The sequence below is a fragment of the Daphnia pulex genome, chromosome 8, assembly GCF_021134715.1.
Source record: "Daphnia pulex isolate KAP4 chromosome 8, ASM2113471v1".
In the NCBI taxonomy this organism is placed as follows: Eukaryota; Metazoa; Arthropoda; class Branchiopoda; order Diplostraca; family Daphniidae; genus Daphnia; species Daphnia pulex.
Window position 1 is genome coordinate 4,471,689 of NC_060024.1, and position 1,565 is coordinate 4,473,253.

The window sequence follows — 1,565 nt, forward strand, 5'->3', positions numbered from 1 at the left end:
GCGCTTTCAATAGGTTGTTGGTACGGTTGGCATCTTTGTAAACGCAAAACCGATCTGGTCCGATCCTCTCCAACCAAAAGCTCCTGACGTAGGCAAGAAATTGTCTTAGTTGGACCCTCGTCTTAGGTCCAATATTATCCGGTAACTCTTCCATACATTGTTGAATAACCTTTGAAAGTAAAATTTAATGTAAAAACATAAAAAAAATAATGAATTTTTTATTTCTAGTTACCTCAAAGCCGCCCCACACAAGTCACGCCGGCAAAAGCGCGAGCGCGATGGCCATCTTTATCAATCTTCTTACATCTTCATTTTCTCTGTAGGCGGCAGTCAACCCGATTCTGGCTGCATATTGGTAAATAGCCTGTGTAAATTTAAAAATAAAACACAAATAGTAATATAAGTGAATCCAATTTAACGCTTATAGGGAGGAAAAAATGCGTTTCCGCTGTGGTAGTGACAGCCGCGGGTCTGGCGCCGGGCAAAGCTCTGGACATCGCTTGTAGTAGGGCCAGCTCATAATCGCTGACTACCAACTCCGGAGCTGGCACTCTCCCTGTGAGTCGTTATATTAATTTAGTATATTGTTTTGCATTGCATAACGAAATAATTGTTTTATTTAGATATCCTACATTTTTTTTAGGCAAACTTCGCTCAGACGTGCCAGGCATGCTTCGTAAAGAGTTTGCGTCTTCGCGGTCATCAAGAACGTGGCCGCTTGTATAGAAATGCCGTGGGAAATGGCATGAACACTTTTCAACTGGTAGTACCCTCTTGGAGTGCTGTAAAAGGTTGAATCCGACTTTACTGCAGACCGAGCTTCCACTAACGCAGGCAACGCTCCAATATTGACGAGAACCAAAGCGTGTGCATTTCCTGCCGTGACACGACCGAAAAAACGATGTTCCCCATTTAAATCCATCCTATTTCAACAAAAGAAAGGTATTTTTTTTTGTTTTTCTGTAAAGTATAACGTTGTTTCTTACTTATAAGTTATAACGAGGAACGCTTTCGATTCACTCTGCAAATTCTTCTGAACTGCCAGGGATCGCAGGGTTCGTCTCTCTCCGCGCCCGATACATCGTCGCTCTTATCTTCTGGTATTGGCATGGAGGAGGGCCAGGAAACCTTAGAGAAGTTCAAATCATTATTTTACGGTTAAGGACACAACGATTGTCAAAGAAGGACCTTTTGTTAAGGGTACTTGTTATATTTTTAGGTCCTGAGCCTCCAGGTTTTGATGATTCCGATTCGGATTCTGACAATACCGACAACGTTGTCAGTCCCGGAAATTCGATTGTGGTTCAGCCATATTCGGCTACTCTTTCTTCCATTGTTCCAGATGATTCAGCCTCCGAAAACGGATCAACTGGCATATACATAACAAGCCATTCTCGTGAAGACGACAACAGCATCAAACTACGAGTGATTGGTGCTGGATCTTGTTTCGACGAATCCGACAACGATGCTGCCAAGGGAATGGAAGAAACTGAAAGAAAGTCTCCAAACAATGAGGAGAAGAAACAAAAATAGGAGGGAAAAAAGATTTATTTTCTTGATTTTAT

General features: G+C 42.2%; 1 protein-coding gene across 1 annotated transcript; it reads left to right on the top strand.

Annotated features, from left to right (window-relative positions):
- The first annotated feature begins 728 nt into the window (after positions 1-728).
- LOC124200542 lies at positions 729-1,565 on the top strand. The gene is made up of 3 exons (XM_046596813.1): positions 729-743; positions 792-942; positions 1,046-1,565. The coding sequence occupies exons 1-3, from the start codon at positions 729-731 to the stop codon at positions 1,531-1,533; spliced, it is 654 nt and encodes a 217-aa protein (XP_046452769.1). The 3' UTR covers positions 1,534-1,565.